Genomic DNA, 19915 nt, shown 5'->3' on the forward strand with positions numbered 1-19915 from the left:
ATCCCCGAGCCGACTAGGTGAAAAATCTGTCGATGTGCCCTTAAGCAAGGCACTTAACCCTAATTGCTCATGTAAGTCGCTCTGGATAAGAGCGTCTGCTAAATGACTAAAATGTAAAATGTCTTAATTAGGGTTGTTGACCTCAACTCTAGTCCAACCATCATCTGTCACTGTGGGTGTGCAAGGGAACACTTGTATCATTTTTGTATTCATTTATTTTAATGAAGAATCAGGTGGAATGTAATATTTTTCATTGTCAATAAATAACATTAATATAGTGCCGACTTGAATGTTAAATATTAAGCTATGGACACATGCCTACACATGATATTCAAAGACAAAATACAAAACAGTTGGTTAAGTATTTGCAAGTCAAAACTTTTAATTTTGGTAAAATCATACAATAAATGCACAGAAGTCTTTTCTCGTGCAGTGCACAGCCTCTAAACTAGTACATAAAGCAAATACAAACTAATGGGCGACTCCGTGGCGTTCAGGGGAGTGTCTGGCCATCCGAAAGCACTTCAATCTCTCCTCTCTACAGCTTCAGATTTCCATTCATACGTTTCATCCAAACCTTTACTTTTCAGACTCATCAGTCAGCCACTGTTACTGTAAGACTCATTGATCCGGCTAAGACTCACCACACACTCCACAGAACACACACACACTGAGGCCCAAATATGCAAATACGACAACAGAGCAGAACCACATGTTTTTTTTCCTTAAGATTGCCATGTGCCAGACATTCGCTGGGAGAGGAAAAAAATACCTCAAAAACAAGGGAAAACAAATTGAATTGGAGAGAATCCGGACACTTTTTGCACTGGTACAATATTTTTTTTAGAAAATGGATTTTATCACTTTTATCCAAACCTTGGCATTGGTTTGTTTAGAATTTTGTTCGCCAATTAAACGTTAAGGTTGATTAGACGGTGTGACCATTAGGCCAGCATTAGAAGTAACAGGTGTGGATTGATTGAGTCCAATATGACTTTGACATTAAAAAGCTCACACTACCCCGAAAAATATAAATTTCCACGCATACCGGTGACATTCAACATTCAAGTGCCAGTGTTTTTGTACTGTCTTTTGGTCAAGTTTCTTAAACTATCACTTTTTAGGCTTATAAAAATAAATATTTCTCAAAAATGCTTAATAAATTACACAAACTAGCAGCAAAAGTAGAATCTAGTAATCTGTGTGCAAATAGCTCAATTCTCAGACTGCTACTGAACTAACCCCTGGTCCCAAATAAATCCTGGTTTAAATAGTGATAACCTTTCCCCTTTCGTAAACAAGCTGCGTTTTTCACAATCTCCTCACACACAAAATTCGGAAGCTTTAAGGACACACACACTCAAGACATTTATATAAAACTCTAGATGTGCAATAAAATGTTTTTTTTGGAAAACTTGATGGCCATTAAATAACATCACAAAGGGGCCTAGACCTAACTTAAGTAGCACCATTCAATCTTAAGTTTACACAATACTGTCAGTGCATCTGCTTCATAACCACCACGTCATTGTTATTTATTCAAAATGTCAAGGCACGACAGACACACTTTGAGAATATATATTTATCTATTGCACTTAAATGCCATTTTCTTGCCAAAGTTGGGCCTCCCTCCTATATAAGAAGGAAGCCTGGATGCCAGTTATAGTAGTAAACTGGCCAGTAGTTTTACATCAAGGCGGCTCAACCCTACCCCACAAAGGGAAGAATAGCTGCATTGGTTCTGTGTCAGTAATGAAGGCTAGATAAAGCACCCAGTCTTTGGCCGGGTCACGTGGGCTAGATTCACCAGCCAGCATACACAGGAAAACCTCATTGCCTCTTAAAATGGTGCACTGGTAAATAAACTGCACTTCCCATCACCCTTTGCTACATGTGCAGTTCAGTTTGCTCGCCTGTACATCGCTGACCCCTGAACCTTAACTTCTGACCTTTGACCTTCCTACGCTCTCCGAGGAGGAAGAGCTTGTGTCTTTAAACAGTTAACCCGAGAATGTCCTTCGGATTCGAACGCAGCTTGAAAAAGAGAACTAAATTAAGGTGTAAGAGAACAACGTTTTGTAATGAAATAAAAGCCTGCTGCAGAATTTCCTTTTGCATTTTTTAAAACTCCTTGACCAAAAAACAACAACACTTGCATGCGTATTTCATCCCGGGATGACCTTGACAAAAAGCAAAGCCACCCAGGTTACTGTGTGGTCCTATGGCAACCATTCGAACTTCACTTTCAATATGGCAAGCGCTGTTTAAGAATTGTTGACAATTTTAAGAAACATTCTCTCAGAAGGATGGATATTTGTCAATTGCCATCCTTCAAAATGTTTAAGTAAAAAAGCTCAATCAAAAACAAAATTCACCCACCAGGCAGCTAGAAGAAGTTGCTTCACTAGGTGCCACAATGCCAAGTCAATTTGTAAGTAGGGAACTGAAGTTTGAGCATCGAGTTGCTCAAATAGCTTGTATGTATGGACATACCATTTACATTTAAATATTCAATTTTAAAATCGTAGAACTGGAATGGCTCGTTTAGTGAAGACTACCATATTCCTCTCCAGGATAGAGTGAGCGAAAAATATTTTGAACTCTTTTTTTCCTTGAAGTGCACTTTTGTCACACAAGGGTTTGAAAACCTATAGTGGAATTCTCCTAGGATGGCTGCAACATGCGGTCGGAGCTAGTTTGAGCCATCAGATTACCCTGTGACAAATTTGAAGCTCAAATGGACAAATGACTCACTCAAAAGTCATGTCATCTCAGTGTTTGCCAAGGTTTGATATTTAGTTCAAGCTTATTTTGTTTTCCTTCCGAATAAAATAACAAAAACACATTTAAACCCCAAAATAAACAAAAATATATAATTTAGTTCTTGTTGGCCAGGTTTTAGCCAGTTATGACGCTTAAAATAAAATACAGATAAAACAAATCTAATTGTTAAAGGCACAGTACATTCACAGACAAATGATCCTCAGATTTTTTTGTTACAAAGAAAGAAAAAGCAGTTGTAGTGAAGAGAAAAAAAAAAACTGCAAGTCCCAAGATCCTAAATACGCTATTGTCACTACAGGCGACCACACGATGATTCCGGAGCCTGGCGTTGCCATGTTTCTTTAGGAATCTCTCAGTGGCTCCAGCTGTCCTATTGGTCAGCTGTCCTCTCGGTCCCCTGTCTCTCAGCTCCATTTTTTGGAAAAGCGGTCAGAGAATCACAGCTGGTAATGTACTGCAGTCTGTTTGGAAGCTACACGGGGGTTTATATAGTCTGGCTTAGGTTACACATGTGGTTTCCTTATCAGTGAGTTTGGCGTGGCGCGGCCCACTGCGATGGTGGAGGGAGGGTGGAGGTAGAGGGGGATAGGGTTGGAGGGATGTTTAGTTGCCCCACCAGTCCACTCCCCCCTGATGAGAGTAGTTTCCTCCATAGCCATCACTGCTGTAAAAGTTGCCTCCAAAGCCACCTGTGATGGGGGGGGATCAGGACAGTGTTAGAAAGAGAACAAGGACAGTGTTGCAGCATGGTTGGAATTAAACACCAACTCTTCGACTTGTGTCCTAAGAACTGTGGGATAGACCAACAGTAATATTTATGCCCAAATGTTGCTCCATTGTGAGGTTAACGGACTCTTACCACCGCCGCCGCCGAATCCACGGTTTCCTCCGTGTCCACCGGGCTGGCGTCCACCGCGACCCCCGAACCCTCCAGTGCTGCCGCCGCCACTGGTTTGACGGTAGTCCCTGGCTCCGAAGCCACCAGAGCTGAACCTAAACACAGAGAGGGTGAGTCAGTCAGTGATTAAGAGAGTGAAAGAGAATGTAACCAATAATGTCTTTAACCCCTAATACTTCTGCTCATTTATGTAGGAGTGTGTGTGTGTAAGCGTGTGTGTGTAAGCGTGTGTGTGTAAGCATGTGTGCGTGGGTAAGCATGTGTACCTCTTGGAGCGTCCGCGGGTGTTGCTCTTGTGCTGGTGTTCATAGGCCAGGCTCTCCAGCCAGGAGGGTACTTCCTGTTTGGCCTCCACCAGGATGTCCAGAAGGTCCTTGGTGATGTTGCCGTTCTTATCGTTGAAGAACGATGTGGCCAGACCTGGGAGAGGACAGGGTTCACCATGTTACAGTCAAGTAGTTATCTAAATAAAAAAAACATTGTGTTACGTTTTGCTGAGTGGTGAGTTCAGAGTTCTTGAACTTTGTAGAGGCGCTTACCCAGGTTGCCCACGCGTCCAGTACGGCCTATACGGTGGACGTACTCCTCTATATCGCTGGGCAGGTCAAAGTTGATGACGTGCTTCACGTTGGAGATGTCCAGGCCACGGGCAGCCACCTGGTAAAAGAGACAGTAGAATACAACTATATTTATCTTGTTTGAACAGAAGTTTGTTAGCTCCCTTTATAAAACGACCCCAACTTGCAACCATATTGCAAAACAAGCGCCAGGCCTTGAACAGTAGGAGGCCAAAGAGCTACTGTGATTGGCTTTATAGTTTAACAGATATGTTTTACGCATCACAGAGCTGTAGAATTTAAACCAAAATGTCCGCTTGCTGACTCACTGCCGTGGCGACCAGGATGGGGCAGCGTCCCGAGCGGAACTGGTGCAGAGCCTCCTCTCGGTCCCTCTGGGAGCGGTCGCCGTGGATACTGGTGCAGGCGTAACCCTCGCGGTACAGGAAGTCCTCCAGGGCGTCCGCTCCCTTCTTGGTTTCCACAAACACCAGTGTCAGAGAGTTTTTACCTGGGGAAGAGAAGGAAGACAGGTGAGTCACTGCTTAACCTGGGCCCGCGTTCAATAGGGCACAACAATGTGGAATGTTCAGATTCTGTATAACAGACATGGCCTCCGTTTCTGACATGGAGTGTTAGCATCAGGTCTATTCGTGGCATTCCTATCTGCAACGTTCAGCGCTTGCTCAGTACCCTCCTAAACGAGCCCCAGGGAAGACATTACAAGTATGGAAACAACATCTACCCACTACCCCGTGTGGCTGTGGATCTGAGAGAGGAGGAGGGGGAGGCAGGGGATGAATCACCAGGGGTGTTTAGTGAGGAGAAACATCCATAGTGTTGCCAAGAGATGGAGGCTCTGGTATAGAAAAGCTGCTTATCTTAAGCTTTGTCGGGCTACTCGATAGTGAGTCATGATGCATGATGACCAGAGGGCTTCTTCAAAAGGTTTAAAATGTTACAGCACATTCAGATAGAGATATGTTAGAACATACATGATTCTCCATCTGGTAGAATAGTGAATCATGTTATTGGTTTTCTACCTGCAGTGTACGTTTTGCAAGCTGCCATGGCCATCACAACAAAAGCATAAGCGTAGGAAATGGCATAGGGTTGCAGTAGCAAGCAGGATGTGGCCTAAACAAATCAACAGTCACCGATTCCCAATTCAAACCCCCACACAAAGGAGACAATACCCTTCAAAACAACAGTGAATGACCTCCCAATGACAACCACACTAGATGGCTGATCAGCACCAACGGGACCTTCTCGTCTGGACACAAATGGATGACTAATATGGGTAACCAATACAGGCCAAGCAATAAATCAATAAACAACTGAAATATGAAATGAGATACAAGCTTCTACATCCACTTTAGTAATAATAAATTCCTACTTACCAGGTTTCTCTATGTTTTCACCTGCATTGTCCTGAACTTCGCTCGGAATGACTTTGGATAAAACCAAACCCGATGATAAACTCATTGCAGTTTCAACAGTTCATAAGTGACATTAAAAAAGGGGGAGGCTAGCCAACAGAGTTCAGCAAACTCAATGGCCGCCATTAATGGTACCAACAAGTTCCAATACGACCCCATTATTAGAATGTTATTGTTGTGGAACATTTGGTGCCAACATGGAGGACGGTTTCCTGAACTCTGTGTGTACATGGCTCTGCATAGGAGTAACTGGGGTTTGGGGATACTAGGTAGGGTCAGTTTATGATAGCCAACATACCTAAGCTAAGGATAGAGTACAAGTCTTCACCTCACATCTAACCCTATGACACTACCAACACTGGGTCGCGTTCAACAGACACAAAAACTGCCCACTGAACACGACCCAGGCTTATGACCATCTGAAAGAACAGAATACCTAACGCAATCATCACAGCTGAATGGTTACCCATTTTCTAAGATCTATAGCTTACATCTAACAAGATTTAAAAATCAGGAACTATCCTAGCATTTGGAGCAGGTGGAATCTGCTGGGAAGTTGTCCTATTAAAGACTTGTCTGCATATTCAATCAATGAAACAAATTACTAGCGTCAGGATTTAGTTTGATTTCAATCAAGACAGCTGATTTGGGGAAATCCTGCCGTTGCAGATTCCACCTAGCCCAACATATTCACAAACACACAGGGTTTCTCAACTCCAGTCCTCAAACACCCACTGTCCATGCAGGTTTTCATTTCAAACAAATTTCAACCAATCAAAGCGTCCTTCAGATAACTGAATGCCCTTACCAAGCACATCATATCAATGTATATAAAATTGTTGCTCAATTGGAGTAAAATCCAGAACACAAAGTCAGAGAGTCCCCAGGATGAGCTTTGAGAAACCCTGCACTACCAGTAAAAGTTATAGTAAGTAACCCACACTAACACAGACGGGGACAGGAGAGGGGGTTGAGTCAGTGGCAGGTATAGTCGAGGTAGTTACCTGTAGCGTTGAGCAGGTCCAGGAGGAAGGACCTCTTGTCACCGTCCTCCACCCACACCACCTTCTGGGTGATGTTCTCGGAGGTGGAGCCCACGCGTCCCACCGCCAGGAAGATGTACTCCTCCAGGAAGTCACGCGCCAGGATCTGACAGAGGGGTTAGTGTTTAGTTGTAGAGCATTTGGAGCCAACATGGAGGATAGTTTATTGAATTAGTGTGTGGAGAGGTGGGTTAATACAGGACCATAGAGAGACAGGACAAATAACACCTTCCTTCTTTCCTCATTTAGCACAATACTTTTGACAAATACATAAGCATTTGTGGGGACTGGCGAGTAACAATTATTGTCCATGTAACATGATCTCCTTGGGAAAAGTGGAGTTTAACACGATGTGTGTGTGTATATATACCTGGATCTCCTTGGGGAAGGTAGCGCTAAACATCATGGTCTGGCGAACACCTTTAGGGGGCATGGTGTCCTGCTCCACAATGCGTCTGATCTGGGGCTCAAAACCCATGTCCAACATCCGGTCAGCCTCATCCAGCACCAGGTAGCTAACAGACAGACAGGTATTGGCTGTAGACATGTTTTCCCATCATAGTCAGACTCTGGGTGTGTAGGATTGCTTTCCTGCCCAGTAGGCCAACTAATCAATCGTTTGATAAGCTGCATCAGGAGAGTTAGTGCTGGGGTAAGCAATACGGTCTCAGCTCTTGCTTGCGCTCTGATAGACTAGGTGGAATGAATCATATTGCCCACATGTACGCAATTCATCTAGAGCTCTATTTGCACGGAACAAGGATTACTAGAGAACGTTATGTAATTATTACCCCAGAATGTCTTATTCCAGAGGACGATTCACATTTCTTTTCCCAAACGGCCCCCTGTAATTCGTAATTTTTCTCAATAAATTGACAGTTATGACGGAAGCCTGGAGGGTTTTTTCTAGGCGTGAAGATATCTCAACATGTCCAGGTGAAAACAGGCTACACTGACAACTACAGCTTGGCTCCCAAGTTCCTAAACCATACCAAACCACCTTTGGATTGAGGAAGTGCGATCATAATCTTTAGGATATTTTAGCAATCCGCAGTAGATGATGTTCTAAATGCCCCCCAGCCTGCAGATGTGAGCTAAACAGCACACTTGAGATGCATTTTTAGGCTATGGATGAGAAAGTGAACTTGTCACTTCCAAAAGTTTAGCTCAGTTGTAATGCTGCTTTGCGATCTATTAACAGCAAGGGTTGCATTAAATATGCAACAACAACATTTTCAGACGCATTTCGCGATATTCAATTCATTGGCACAAAACCTATGAACAAAATCATTCACTGTGAAAGTTGATACAGGCCCTTCATATATATATATATTATATATATAATATATATATATATATATATATATATATATATATATATATACACACTACGTGCAACACTTTATTTTAAACAATTTAACTAATCAGTTATTGTTTTCTTGCTCAAACCACAAGCAACACCTGTCAAACTCCATACATTTCTCTCACAAGACAGGGATGTCAATTGGCACAGGACTAGTATTATCAGAGGACCTTGGAGTTGGTCCAAAGTTTTTCCGGCTGGATTTATTACTCTCCTGCTATGTAAAAATGACCGACATGGAAGATTCGGACGGGACTTAAATTACGGATGTGGCAATTTGTGCTTGTGCACATAATTACATAACCCTATCTCCCCTAGTAAAACGAATCCTATGCGAATAGGGCTTAGGTTATTAATCTAGGTAATTCCTTTACGTAAAATGTCTAGTGACTTTTCAAAACCAATGAAGTCAAGAACCAAATGTTATGTCTGGGACAGCTCAGTTTGTCACCAATACAGACTGATTGTTGTAAGTCTACTCACTTGCAGTAGTCGAGGCCAATCTTGCCTCTCTCCATCATGTCCACAAGGCGTCCAGGTGTAGCCACCAGCAGGTGACAGCCTCGCTCTAGGTCTCTGATCTGCTGGCCGATGTCAGCCCCTCCGTACACCACACAGGGACGCACACGGGACCGGTACGCAAACTACAGCAGGAGAGCAGGGTGGAAGAGAGGAGATGAAGGAAAGACATGAAGTAAAGGAGAGGTAGAGAGAGCAGGGAAGACGGAGGGGAAAGGGGGAATTGATATAGGGGCAGTAAAAAGAAAGAAGGGAGAGGGTGAATATGGGGTACAAAGAGAGAGAAGGCAGGGAAAGGGTAGAGAAAGGAGAACACAAACAATGATTGTGTGTTACACTGCAGTTCCCTGATCCCAACCTTGGCTGGTTGGCCGTCAACACAAAAACACAAGAGACAAAGAGACAGAGGCCCCCTGGCAGACGGCTACCGACCTAGCTGCTATTGATGCTGATGGGATGTCTGTCCTCTCTGTGTGTGGTTACACTGTGTGGGTGGGTCAGCATGCATGTGTATTGCTGAATATCCTCTTGTGTGAGGTGGATGTCCCAGGTGAGAGGGGTGCAGTTGGTTACCTTTCTGGCCTCTTCGTAGATCTGCAGGGCCAGTTCTCTGGTGGGGGCCAGGACCAGAGCGAGGGGGTACTGCTTACGGCGACCATACTTTCCATTGTCCTGTCCTCCAGACTTCTGGGCAACCACAGCTTCTCCTGGCCCTTCAGTGTAGATCTGACTCAGTACAGGCAACAGGAATGCTGCAGTCTTACCAGAACCTGAGAGACCACAGTTTATATTAGTCATATACATATACTTAAAATCAACTACAGTACAATACATTTGTTGTACATCATATTTACATATAGCTCTCCAGACCAATCCAATTTAGAGTGGTTCTGGTTTTAGTTTGTTCTGGTTCTAGTTTGTTCTGGTTCTAGTTGTGGTTCTAACCTGTCTGGGCGCAGGCCATCAGGTCCCTCTTGTTCTTGATGATTGGAATGGCGTACTTCTGGACCGGAGTGGGCCGATTGTAGCGGGTCAGGGCAATGTTACTCATGATGATCTCTCCCATCTCTATGTCTTGGAACTGAAATACAAAAACAAACCACAGTCAATCAAATGAATGCCAAACAGTTTTCACTCAACTGTGTTTCAGCGTCCCTGCCGGTAGTGGGGGGACCAGTATAGTAGGAGACAGGTCACTGTGTGCAGGGGGAACAACACAGCACCACACAAGCTGCTCAGTAGATCCTTTGGGAAACGTTTCTGGTTTTGAATACTACTAACAAAATGCTGACTAATAGGACATGAGGGCTTCTGGACTTGAGACAGGGTTAGTTGACTAGAATACATGGGGACTCACGCTGTCAATGTGATGGGGGCAGTTTTGGCCAGTGGCCTCAACGGGAATGTCGTCGTAATTGTCAAAGTTAATCCCTGTGTTGCCTCCAGCGAACAGCTCCCTGGGGAGAAGCAGAAACACGGAGTTCAGGAAAGCGACAGAGAAAGGTATACTTGATCATTTTAACGAGAGGGGATATTGATAAAGGATAGGGATAGTGATGTATCGTAAAATGACATTGGTAACTCCTCATTATTGCAGAAAGGGGGTGGGGTTAGGTTACTACTCACTGTTCCAGGCGCTCATTGGCCTGAGTGGGTTTGGACCAGTCCTCGTCATCCCTGGACTCCTCCACCCAGCGTCCGTTTCCACTGCCTCCGAACCCTCCACGCTGGTAACTGTCAACCACAACATAACCATAGGGGTCAGGAAAGCTAGCTTGCTAACGAGTTGACTCATGGTACAGCACTGAACTCTGAGGAACCTGAGAGCTGTCTAGAATTGGCTAAGGACTTGAATTCTCTAGTCATCTCACCTTCCTCGGGACGCACTCCCGCCGTTGTTGAAGAAAGCAGACTTCCCCCTGTCGGGACGTGCGCTGAAGCTGGTGTAGGCGTCTTTAGCCGTGTTCCAGCCGCCGCCATCTTTGTTGTCGTAGACGCCGAACACGCCAGCGTTCTGCATGGGCTGGACCGGGTTGTAGGACCCGCCCCTGCCGCCGCGGAAACCTCCGCCGCCCCTGCCTCTCTCCATGCGAGGCGGGCCGCTGTTGTACCTGTTGCCCCCATTCATGCGGTTGTCATGGTAACCATTTTGCACAAAGCCGTTGTTGCGTCCGCCGTCCCAACCTCCAAGCGCATCTTGGGTAAAAACAGAAAAGAAAAAGGGGGGAGACATGATGGGTGACTTTCATAGTACAAATGGGTTTCTTCCGCATACGCAGTCAATACAATACTTTGTTTATTGGTCCATTTCACAGATATTCCTTAGTTTTTGCTGTCACAGTACCCAACCTGACTGACAACACAGGCTGGGAGCAACACAGGGGCAGCGGCAGAGCAGCACATAGAGGTAAAGTGCCTTGCTCAAGGGCACAACGGCGGTTGGCAGTAATGGACCCTGTAGGAAAAGAGATTTGGACCAAGTAGGCCTAGTTCCATTTCAGCCACTAGCCTTTCTATGTTCACAGATTAGAAAGACCTGGATGGCTGTAAGAAACGTGTTGAGGTCCTTTATAGCTAGTAGGGGTTAGGGGCAAAATGGAACCACGCCCTTCTTGGTTCCTTTGACTTTCACATCCCAGACACCCACCAATTGTTACTGCATGGATGCCTCTGAAAAGGGAAATATTTGTGTGTCAGTTACAACACAAAGTGTACTGTTACAACATAGCTACCAATATCCCAGAACTTAAACTTAAAGGACCTGGCTCATTTTCCCAGTAAACGATGATGAGCAATCCATACAATAAAAACGTACAGTCTTCACAAGTCAATCATTTGGCTCATTAACTAGGATCCCGATTAAGGAACATTCTTTATGCAAGCAGCATTAATTTCCTAATACCTACCACTTTAAATTCCACACACAAATAAATAGAAACCTTGCAATTAAGCAGTGTGTTGGAATGACATAGCTAATGGAGGCTGTTTTTGTTTGAACAAAATGTAAGCATGTGAGCGGATGCCAACACCCTTAATGCAGGAAAAAGCCAGTTTCACCCATGGGAATTTGGTTTTAAATATGTAATTTGAGAGCCTCCAGTCCCCTTGTCGAAAAGCAGCGTGGCCTTGTTTTCTAATGGAATTGAGTGAGACCAATTAATTAAAACATGCAGAATAAAATAAAGATAACATTTTAAATAAAAAAAACGCCAGAGCTTCCCTCAGCCAAAGAGCGGTCTGAAAAGGGACTTACAGCTTCTTGGTGCCATTGAAAAAGCACTCGGTCTAGAGAAAGCATCTGCTGTAAGAAAAAGAAAAAACCAACACAATGTCATGGGGGGGAGGGGGGTAATGAAAAAACAGGCTTCCTGATGAAAACATGCTGCTGATGTACTGCGAATGGTTGCCAGTAAGAGCATGAAAATGGTTTGTCAAAGCAGTTCCCAGATGCTGTCACAAAATGGACTCTAGGACATTGGACAAGCACGGTTTTGTCTTTCTTCCTGTAGTGTGATTTGGGATGAGATAAAAACAAGCGGCTGGCTATATAAGATGGGGATTTTAACGCAACCTTCGCCACTGTTTGTTTCAAACTGGTGGAGAAAATCAACACATCCTGGTCACACTCTCTCTGACCTTGTCCCAGCCCGGCGTGAATAAATTGTCAAGATAAAACTAAAGCTAATTGACTTCTTTTTAGTTCAGGGAATTTTACAGCATTGTTGCTAGCTCAATCAATTTAGTGAAACGTTTATTATGGGTCACTACAATGCATTACGGCATTATTGACCACTAGGGGGCCAGGGCATTTTAATGGTGTCCAACTGGCATACCTCATAGAGGTGGTAGTGTTAATGGGGGGGGGACACTTACCATTTTTGGAAGCCTCTTGGTTCCGTAAATGAGGTGGAATGTAACAGGTCCCTAGAGAGACAGACTTGTGAACACAAGGGCAGTACTGTACACAAACTGACAAGCACTTCACAGGTCTAATGGGTTCCTAGTCTTATTCTAGGGATGTCTCAATCCCTTAAATTTAATAGGGATTAATTAGCCTATCTGGCCTGTTTGATTAAAAAAAAAAATATTTACAATCTAGTACCCCAAATGAGGAACTGAAATCTTAAATGCCGTTTATGCTATTTCATAAATGATAAGAGCATGAATTGGCTCAAAATAAATAAGTGAAATTAAAATCCTTTGATGGCATCTTAGACCTAAATGAACACTGGAGATGCGAGGCAGTCCCAATAGTTTAAAGCTCCATACACTAGTCTCTTTCCCACAAAGGCCAGTGATGTCAGGACTGGGATGTTTCGTGGGCCTGTGATTGGACGGTACCAATCTTTCCTTTTCTATCATTTATCTGCAGATTCCTGCAGAATACCAACTCAGCTCGACTTCAGACCACTTCTGAGGTCTGAAAACATCTGACAAGTTTTTGACTTTGGGGGATGAACTAACTATCCATTAAAAAGGCCATCTGGTGGGGTTATTTTCAGTCCTTGAACCACCCAATGGCCCTGAAGGAAAGGAGAAGAGTGAGGCCTGCTTCAGACCAAGTGATCATAAAAGAAACTGATCACCATAACACAACCTAGATGTCCTTTGGCTCAGAGAGTAGAGATTACTTACTGCCAGTGCCCCCGCCCTGCCCGTCAGCATTGTTCAAGCCTAGGACAGCAAGCTGAAATAGAAAATGAAACGCACAGTTAAGTACTACGGTAAACACCGTTACGGATAAATGTAATTCTAAACATGCATATGGGACAGTAAGCTGCAAGACAAAGGGTGACACTTTATTTGGATATTCCATCTATAGATGCTCTACAGTAACATTTCAACTAACCATCTACTAACCCAACACTTATCCTAACCCTAAACATTTAAGTCATTTAGCAAACGCTCTTATCCAGAGCGACTTACAAATTGGTGCATTGAACTTAGGATAGCCAGTGGGACAACCACTTTTTTTTTTTTTTTTTTTTTTTTTTTTTTTTTTATGGGGGGGGAGTAGGGGGGGTAGAAGGATTACTGTTATACTATTCCAGGTATTCCTTAAAGAGGTAGGGTTTCAAGTGTCTCCGGAAGGTGGTCAGTGACTCCGCTGTCCTGGCGTCGTAGGGGAGCTTGTTCCACCATTGGGGTGCCAGAGCAGCGAATAGCTTTGACTGGGCTGAGCGGGAACTGTGCTTCCGTAAGAGGTAGGGGGCTAGCAGGCCAGAGGTGGATGAACGTAGTGCCCTCGTTTGGGTGTAGGGTCTGAACAGAGCCTGAAGGTAAGGAGGTGCCGTTCCCCTCACGGCTCCGTAGGCAAGCACCATGGTCTTGTAGTAGATGCAAGCTTCAACTGGAAGCCAGTGGAGTGTGCAGAGGAGCAGGGTGACATGAGAGAACTTGGGAAGGTTGAACACCAGACGGGCTGCAGCGTTCTGGATAAGTTGTAGGGGTTTAATGGCACAGGCAGGGAGCCCAGCCAACAGCGAGTTGCAGTAATCCAGACGGGAGATGACAAGTGCCCGGATTAGGACCTGTGCCGCTTTCTGTGTAAAGGTAGGGTCGTACTCTGCGAATGTTGTAGAGCATGAACCTGCAGGATCGGGTCACCGCTTTGATGTTGACGGAGAACGACAGGGTGTTGTCCAGGGTCACGCCAAGGTTCCTTGCACTCTGGGAGGAGGACAAACCTTACCCTAACCTTAGCATGCAGTTGCTTATCAACAGATAGTGACCATCTGTAGAGATGCACTATCCAAATAAAGTGTGACCCAAAACTGTTGATCTCCAGAAAGCAGAAAGACATGCATATCCCTTATACTAAAGTGCTTCCCCCATTACACATATGTGAAGCAACGAACTCCCCTGTCTAGTTTTGTTGCCCCCCACCACCTCAATCCAATTACAGTAGTAGTTTCAACTGTACATTTTGCAGAGCAGTCAACTGTGGGTGTACCTTTGCAAGCAACCAGAGATACTTTCTCACAAGGTAGACGCCCAAAACTGCCAATAGGCTACAGGAATGCAGACCCAAAACGAGGGTGTTAGGTGACGGGACAAATAATGGACGCTATGTGAGAATATTTTTTAAAAATTAAACGCAGTAAACAAATCTGTTTTCACTAAGTGTCAATGTGGTCGTCAAAATACATAAATCGTTTTGAAAACAAACATTGGCAGTAGAATGGCCTTACTGAGGAGCTCAGTGACTTTCAACGTGGCACTGTCATAGGATGCCACCTTTCCAACAAGTCATTTTGTTAAATTTTTGCCCTGCAAGTCTTGCCCCGGTCAACTGTAAGTGCTGTTATTGTAAAGTGGAAATGCCTAGGTGCAACAACGGCTCAGCCGCGAAGTGGTAGCCCACACAACCTCACAGAATGAGACTGCTGAAGGGCGTAGCGCATACAAATTGTCTGTCCTCGGTTGCAACACTCACTACCGAGTTCCAAACTGCCTCTGGAAGCAACGTCAGCACAAGAACTGTTCTTTGCAAGCGTCATGAAATGGGTTTCCATGGCCGAGCAGCCGCACACAAGCCTAAGAACACCATGCGCAACGCAAAGCATCGGCTGGAGTGGTGTACAGCTTGACGCCTTTGGACTCTGGAGCAGTGGAAACGCGTTCTCTGGTTTGATGAATCGTGCTTCACCATCTGGCAGTCCGACGGACTAATCTGGGTTTGGCGGATATCAGGTGAACGCTACCTACCCGAATGCAGTGCCAACTGTAAAGTTTGGTGGAGGAGGAATAGTGGTCTGGAGCTGTTTTTCATGGTTCGGGCTAGGACCCTTAGTTCCATTGAAGGGAAATCTTAACGCTACAGCATACAATGATATTGTAGACGATTCTGTGCTTCCAACTTCGTGGCAACAGTTTGGGGAAGGCCCTTTCCTGTTTCAGCATGACAATACCCCCGTGCACAAACAGAGGTCCATACAGAAATGGTTTGTCGAGGTCGTTGTGGAAAAACTTGACTGGCCTGCACAGAGCCCTGACCCAACCCCATCGAACACCTTTGGGATGAATTGGAACGCTGACTGCGAGCCAGGCCTAATCGGCCAACATCAGTGCCCGACCTCACTAATGCTTGTGGCTGAATGGAAGCAAGTCCCCGCAGCAATGATCCAACATCTAGTGGAAAGCCTTCCCAGAAGAGTGGAGGCTGTTATAGCAGCAAAGGGACTAACTCCATATTAATGCCCATGATTTTGGAATGATTAGTAGCTTTCTGTGTTACAGTTCAGACTTAGTGAGAAGTGTGCGTCTGTGTTAGGCTGTGTATGTGTGTTAGGCTGTGTGTGATCTGGTGTGTGTGTGTTGTGTAAGTGTGTGGGGATGCTGAGAAGTATGTGTCTTAAGCCTTCTGCATGCGTCGGCAAGCCGAACGAGTGTGCTCACATACTCCCTTAAAAGACCTTCGCTTGAAAAACTAGAAAAGCGCTACAATAGTACGTTTTGTCCATCTTGAGATGCCGTAGCCAGTATACAAAATAGATAACTCAAGAAATCTGTAATTCATGCTGATGTTTTTGCCGAAGATATCTTAGTCACGCAATATTACATCTAACTAAGATGTTTGGTGCATTATTTCTCAAGTGGAAAAAAAAACAACCACTTCACTGAAGAATCCATACTGTTGACCAATCACAGACGAAGGGGCATGAACAGCCAAAAAAAAAAACTTGCACACCAAAATGAACAAAAACATCACAAAATGTTGTCATAATAAATGCAGGAACTGTTCCAAATGGTTTCGGATGGGAAGCATGCAAACGCCTTTAGGCTGGGTGTGTGTTGGTGGAGGGGCTGTGTGAGTGAGTGTATTAAGTATCTAAATTGCATGAAGTTGTATAAAATTTGTATGCTAATTTCATAAATTGTTTTCAAAATTTCCTAACTGTTTTTGTATAAAGCATGAAGATTGTTAATATGACCACCCTACTTTAAATCATTGGGCTTAAATTACGGTAATGATGTATTCTGTACTGTCTAGTTTGCATATGAAGTGCCTAATTTGCACAATTTAGCATTTTAAATTGATCGTGTTGTGCTTTTATTTGAATCACCTGTTCTACATTAGCCATTAAAATGTCCCAATCACCCTATCTTGAGATATTGGCCAATATGTGTTTAATTTAAGAATCCAGAAAGGTGATTTGGTGCCATTGACTCGGGATTAACATTGACCTGTCCGTGACCTTTTTAGAACACTTGAACATTTTATCTCAGCAATGGTAAATCCTATCATCATGAAATAAAGTATTCTGTGCTCCTGGGAAGCTTCTCTATAACATGGAATACAAAGTGTAACACCAGAACCACCGTTTAATTTCGTCATCTAACACTCTACCAAAACACTCAAATTACAGAATGTATGCACTCACTAACTGTAAATCGCTCTGGATAAGAGCGTCTGCTAAATGACTAAAATGTAAAATGATTCTTCTCTGCTCCAATTTATATAGTGCTACCGAAGTTCTTCACCTCGAATCGTTTGTTTTAACAGACAGGCAAACACAGGTTATCAAGGAGCGTGACCAACATGGCTCAAAGGGGTCTTATTTCCTGTGTCAAAATAAATTTGCCCCCACCAACCCGACATCCTTTCACACTGCCAAGCACATGTCCAATATGCAGCTGCTGACTATCAGAAAATGTCATGATAGTTAGCTAATTATGTTAGGTTTCATCTTCCATGGTTGACAATGTTTAACACAGACAATGTTTCATTTACAAATGCAGTTACAGCTAGACTCAGATATTTTAATAATGCTTCGATATCAAATTAATGGGTGTTTTCGTGGATACTGTCGGCTGGACTAACGTTACATAAAGGTGACAAAAACAACTGGATGACTTAACAATGACAGGTTCTTTAACATGTCAACAAAAAAATCTACAGTACAACACAAAACCAAACAATGCAGTCGTTGCTAGCCAGCAAATATGCAAAGCATGAACACGATTTGTTCATTCGGGATTAAAACAATGTGACAGTGACGCAGAAGAAAATGTAGCCGGCTAGCTCTCATGTTAGCGTAGGTAGCTAACTAGAGGCCAAACTAGCAAGCAGGCTAACAATCATCAGCTCAAGTGAATAAATGCAAGAAAAAAAATTTATGTTGAATGTCACAACACTGAACATAGGTTTTAGATTGCATGTCTTTGAGATATAGTTAACTAGGAAAAACAAACTAATTGTGAGAAATGCTGCATTGTTGAACGTGAAACACCGCCATCACCAACCATTATCCTCCACCGGCCTCCATTTTACCCAGAGATTAGACAACACACGCAGTTACAGCTAACGTAGCTAGCTAGCAAAGCTAACCAGCTAGCTTGGTGTCCACGACTGCATTTTCAGACTCGTTCTACTCATTTCTACGTATGTTATAGATATGAACACAAACAAAAAATACAAAAAAACTCACCTGCTGTTCTAGACCGTGTATATTTTCGACGGCCACATGACTCATAACTAAAGAATATTGAGGAAAAATGTTGTCGTCGAGAAAGGGATCTCTTTGTTTGCCGGTTTGTGACTACCCCTTAGGTTTCGCTCGTCTTTTCTTCTTTTGTCAATTTCAGAATTAATCAACAGTATAGATACAGTTGATATATTATGTTAGTGTAAATTATTTCGGCTTATTTTCATGACACTATATTTCGGTGGTCTAAAGTAGACTGTAGCCTTTAAACCGACACCGCTTACTAACTGGTGGTGGTGCAATGGAAGCTGGAAACAGGAACCCAGAGTGAGATTTTATTGGTTGAGACAACCACAAAGAGCAGAGAGGAGGGCATTGCGCATATCGCGACATTTTATCACCCGTTCCAAAAAGTTTTTGAAAGTCTGGCTACATTTAGACATCATTTTCAATTGTGATGTTGTAAACATCGACAACGTCATAGTGGAGTTGAAGATATTCAGTAGTGTATGACAGTCAATATCTCATACTTTGCACCAGACAGTATTTTCTGTTATATTTGTTAATAAAACATTTTTTTTTAAGTAAGCCTTTTAATCAAACACCAACCTACTCTTTTTGTAGTATTCCCCTGCTGTTAATCCAGCTGTTTCACATTGTGACATAACAGGTGGCTGCCTGAAGGCTACTGTACTGACACTCCTTGTTATAAAAAATAATAATTTGGTCATTTAGCAGACGCTCTTATCCAGAGCGACTTACAGGAGCAATTAGGGTTAAGTGCCTTGCTCAAGTGCACATCGACAGATTTTTCACCTAGTCTGCTCGGGGATGAGAACCAGCGACCTTTCGGTTACTGGCACAAGGCTCTTAACCACTAAGCTACCTGCCGCCCGTTATGGGAATGAAGGGTCCCAAAATGTAGGTCTCCTGAAGTCTCTGCCAGGAGTTCTGGACCTCTATGGCACAGGAGGTAGTGTGCACGGTGGATGCATGGAAAACAGCAAGGTCACTGGCTGGAGGCTCTCCTGGCTGCATTGGTTTTAGTCAGACAGGCCTGAACGGTGGTGTTGATAATTCTACAGTCATGATTTTGACTGGACAAGGAACTTTGATTGTGTCATATTAGGTAGAACTCGAGGAATGGATGACAGCTGTAAAGTTTCATTAGGTCAACGCCACATCCCCTCTGCCTTTCTAGCGGTCCTTGGGAGAATATCAATTGCAACTCCGCCTGTCCGCTCTCCTCGCCTCCTCAAAACCCATTGGAGGAGAAGGTCAGAGGGGCGGGACCTCTGGCTTTCTCATCCAATGGGTTTTGAGAAGGACGCAAGGAGTACGCAATTGAGATTCTCCTCTTGACATTTCTCTTGCGGGTGAGAATGAGCTACAATAAAGAGTGCCTGCTGAGAGAATGGCTGCTAGACCGTGTTGCTTCAAGAGCAGATCTAGGGTCCGTTTTTGCTTTTCACCTCCTATTGAAGGAGGATAGGACTGGGGTAAAGTTGGCCGACTGTGGATCAGTGGTTGGAAGCCTACTGTGGCAGATTGAGCAGACGCCCTGAAGGGATGAGCCAAAGTGGGGTTTATAAACTGTTGTAAAGCTTGTCTGTTTGGTTCATTAAATTGACAAGTACAAGGTTAAAGGGGGCAAAAGAAAGGTTACTCAATAATATGCGTTTGCAACGCCAGGGTTGTGGGTTCGATTCCCACAGGGGCCAGTATGAAAAAAAAAAAGTATGCACTCACTAACTAAGTCGCTCTGGATAAGAGCGTCTGCTAAATGACTAAAATGTAAATGTAATATAAAGGAATTTCCTCTCCTTGCCGCCTCCCCTTTATCCATGGCAATAAAATAAAAACTGATCGGTGAAAGAAACAATT

The 19915-nt window shown here is 43.8% G+C and overlaps 1 protein-coding gene across 6 annotated transcripts; it reads right to left on the bottom strand.

Moving 5' to 3' along the window:
- Positions 1–357: 357 nt before the first annotated feature.
- ddx3xb (DEAD-box helicase 3 X-linked b) lies at positions 358–18791 on the bottom strand. Of its 6 annotated transcripts, none has more exons than XM_045205622.1 (18): positions 18035–18791; positions 13239–13290; positions 12477–12527; positions 11857–11901; positions 10475–10799; positions 10230–10337; positions 9961–10060; positions 9549–9684; positions 9177–9373; positions 8568–8728; positions 7092–7236; positions 6683–6827; positions 5640–5690; positions 4569–4750; positions 4222–4339; positions 3949–4102; positions 3644–3777; positions 358–3473 (listed from the first exon to the last, which is right to left on the bottom strand). In XM_045205622.1, exons 1-18 carry the CDS (start codon positions 18077–18079, stop codon positions 3388–3390), a joined length of 2235 nt encoding a protein of 744 aa, XP_045061557.1. In that variant the 5' UTR covers positions 18080–18791; the 3' UTR covers positions 358–3387. The 6 variants fall into 6 exon arrangements, with proteins under 6 accessions (XP_045061557.1, XP_045061556.1, XP_045061558.1 ...); XM_045205621.1 differs by having other exon boundaries at positions 11857–11904; XM_045205623.1 differs by lacking the exon at positions 11857–11901.
- Between the last annotated feature and the right edge of the window lie 1124 nt (positions 18792–19915).

The sequence above is a fragment of the Coregonus clupeaformis genome, chromosome 20 (genome assembly GCF_020615455.1).
Source record: "Coregonus clupeaformis isolate EN_2021a chromosome 20, ASM2061545v1, whole genome shotgun sequence".
NCBI lineage: Eukaryota > Metazoa > Chordata > Actinopteri > Salmoniformes > Salmonidae > Coregonus > Coregonus clupeaformis.

Coding starts and splice junctions, on each gene's coding strand:
- ddx3xb (XM_045205621.1), bottom strand. CDS start 18,079: ATGAGTCATGTGGCCGTCGAAAATATACACGGTCTAGAACAGCAG. Junction 10,061..10,229: donor GCCAATGAGCGCCTGGAACA/GTGAGTAGTAAC, acceptor GCTTCTCCCCAG/GGAGCTGTTCGCTGGAGGCA. Junction 3,474..3,643: donor TGGATTCGGCGGCGGCGGTG/GTAAGAGTCCGT, acceptor CCCCCATCACAG/GTGGCTTTGGAGGCAACTTT.